The following is a 2914-nucleotide window of genomic DNA, read 5'->3' on the forward strand; positions in this document are numbered from 1 at the left end:
CTGCCCCTCCCCATCCCCCTCCGTCTGTCACTTTACCCATCACCCCGCACTGCGGCCCGGGGCTCGCAGGACGAAACCCAACGGGCCTGGGAGGGGAAGGGGGTTGCGGCGGGCGTGCGGCGGCATTGCGGCCGAGGGGCTTGGGCGGCGCGGGGCTCATCTTGATGGCGGTTTTGCTGCGCGGTTTGGGCGCGGGGCGGAGGGGGAGAGGGGGAGGGGCGCGGGGCGGGGAGGAGGGGTAGAGGGGGAGGGGGAGGGGGAGGGGCGCGGGGCGGGGAGGAGGGGTAGAGGGGGAGGGGGAGGGGCGCGGGGCGGGGAGGAGGGGTAAAGGGGGAGGGGGAGGGGGGAAATGAAGAGGAGGGGGTGATGGGGGACAGGGGGAGGGATGGGGAAAGAGGTGTAGGGGAGGAGGGTGTTATGGGGTAGGAGGAAAGAGAAGGGGAGGTTTAGGGTATGGGAAGGAGGAAGAGGGGGGGAATGGGATAGGCATGGTTAGGATAGGTAGGGAGGTGGGATGGGGGAGGGAGGGATGAAATACGGGGATGAATGGGAAGGAAGAGAAGAGGGGGTATGGGGCAAGGGGATGGAAAGAGGTGGAATGGGAACGGATTGGCGTAGAAGATGGGGAGAAGGATAGATGAGGAAGATAGGGGATGGGGGGGGGGGGTAGAAGGAATGAGCAAGAACAGAGGTATTGCACCGGTAGATGGGGCAGATGGGGGCGTTGCTTAACAAGCAGGTGGGCAACAGAGTATTAGAGTTCCGCGCGTGTGTCGGAAAATCAAGTAGGAGAGAGAGAGAGAGAGAGAGAGAGAGAGAGAGAGAGAGAGAGAGAGAGAGAGAGAGAGAGAGAGAGAGAGAGAGAGAGAGAGAGAGAGAGAGAGAGAGAGAGAGAGAGAGAGAAAGAGAAAGAGAAAGAGAAAGAGAAAGAGAGAGAGAGAGCTGACAATCAGGGAAAAACAGACAAAGTATACCAAATTTGAACGTAATTTCAGCCTAGCCTCAGTAGCAGCGGCATCCTCCTCCGTGTATCAGATGAAAGGAACGAGTTGTACCCTACTGCAACCTCCCCCCCCCCTTACCAGCCCCCCCCCAACCCACCCACCCTCTGCCACATCATAACCCAGGGCACATCAGATTCCCTTCGCCTGACGAGGGTATGGGCACCTTGCTGTGGGCGGCATAGAGTGGATGAGTAGGTGAAATAGGGAAACTTTTTTTTTTTTTTTTTTTTTTTTTAAAGGGGGGGGGGGGGTTGTACATGGATGGGCGGGTAATTTGGGCGTGTGTGGGTGAGGTGTAATGGGACTGCGAGGGAGGGTGCGGAGTGGGCGTGTGAATGAAGGAATGGGTGCGGGAAGGTACCTGTTACCAGAAGAAAGAATGTGTCAACGGATCTCCGAGGCTGACCACTTTCTCAAGCATTCTCCCATTTACTCATTCACTCACTCACTCGCTCCTTTCATACTTTTCCCCAGGTTTCTATTATTTCGCTTCGCAAATCATATTATCAGCACCCTTTGCATATCATCACCATCATCATTTGCGTACCATTACCACCATTGTGTATATATCACCATCGCCATTTGTGCATCACCGTCACAACTCGCATATCCACACGATCGCCATTTGCAGATGTCACCTTCACCATTTGCATATAATCACCGTCACCATTTGTATATCGTCACCTTCACCATTTGCATATCGTCACCTTCACCATATGCATATCGTCACCTTCACCATATGCATATCGTCACCATCATCATTTGCATATCGTCACCTTCACCATTTGCATATCACCATCATCGTTTGCGTATCATCACCACCCCAATAATCAATATCAGCTAGCACTGCTTGCACACATGCATCGAAAACGTACATGTACATATATACGTGCAGGTGCAAGCTCCTGAGTGTTTTGGTGTGATCAGAGGCAAGCACACGTAATGTTCTGATTTAAACTTGTACTTTGTATTACTGGGCTCTTATACCCGTTTTGAAGGGCACGCCTTCTTAAGAAATGCTCACGCTCGTGGTCAGATAGGCTTTGATGATTGCAGTTGCGTTTTAACTTATCTAGCTACGTCTGCAAGCACGCGACACGCACATATACCTACTTCTAAACGAACACCTATTGTCATTCTACACTTGCACGTAAATCCACACCTACACCCGTACACACGCGCGCAGACACACACACACACACACACACACACACACACACACACACACACACACACACACACACACACACACACACACACACACACACACACACACACACACAGACACACACACACACACACACACACACACACACACAGACACACACACACACACACACACACACACACACACACACACACACACACACACACACACACACACACACACACACACACACACACACCCGTGCATGCATGACGAAAGAGGTACTCACACGCACTCTCGTATTCAGGCACGCTTTCATGCATGTTCTTGTTAGCATAATCAAACACACTGAATCACGACTGCTCACACTCACGGAGGAGAGGACGAGGGGGGAAGGGGAGGGGGAGAGAAAAGGGAGAAAAAGGGGGAGGTTGGGAGAGGGAGAGGGAGTAGCGAAGGGAGAGAAGGTGCAAGGTTGGGAGAAGGAGAGGGAGAGAAGCGAAGGGAGAGAGGAAAGTGGGGAAGAAGGGGGAGTGGGAGGGAGCTTGGGACAAGGAAAGGGCGAGAGGAGGGGAGAGGAAGAGGAATAGGAATAGTGGGGGAGGTAGAAAAGAAGGCAGAGGGGGGGAGGGAGAGAGAGAGAGAGAGAGAGAGAGAGAGAGAGAGAGAGAGAGAGAGAGAGAGAGAGAGAGAGAGAGAGAGAGAGAGAGAGAGAGAGAGAGAGAGAGAGAGAGAGAGAGAGTAAGAGGGCAGACTGGAGAGA

General features: G+C 53.3%; 1 protein-coding gene across 1 annotated transcript in view; it reads right to left on the reverse strand.

Moving 5' to 3' along the window:
• Window positions 1-1651, reverse strand: part of LOC125044839 (basic salivary proline-rich protein 2-like) — a 25348-nt gene extending 23697 nt beyond the window's left edge. Inside the window, exons 1-3 of the mRNA XM_047641799.1 lie at window positions 1598-1651; window positions 1106-1171; window positions 37-160 (exon numbers count right to left, since the gene is read on the reverse strand). Coding sequence (XP_047497755.1) covers window positions 37-160; window positions 1106-1171; window positions 1598-1651 — 244 coding nt within the window. The remainder of the gene's footprint in view (window positions 1-36; window positions 161-1105; window positions 1172-1597) is intronic.
• Window positions 1652-2914: the final 1263 nt, after the last annotated feature.

This window comes from Penaeus chinensis, chromosome 36 (assembly GCF_019202785.1).
Source record: "Penaeus chinensis breed Huanghai No. 1 chromosome 36, ASM1920278v2, whole genome shotgun sequence".
NCBI lineage: Eukaryota > Metazoa > Arthropoda > Malacostraca > Decapoda > Penaeidae > Penaeus > Penaeus chinensis.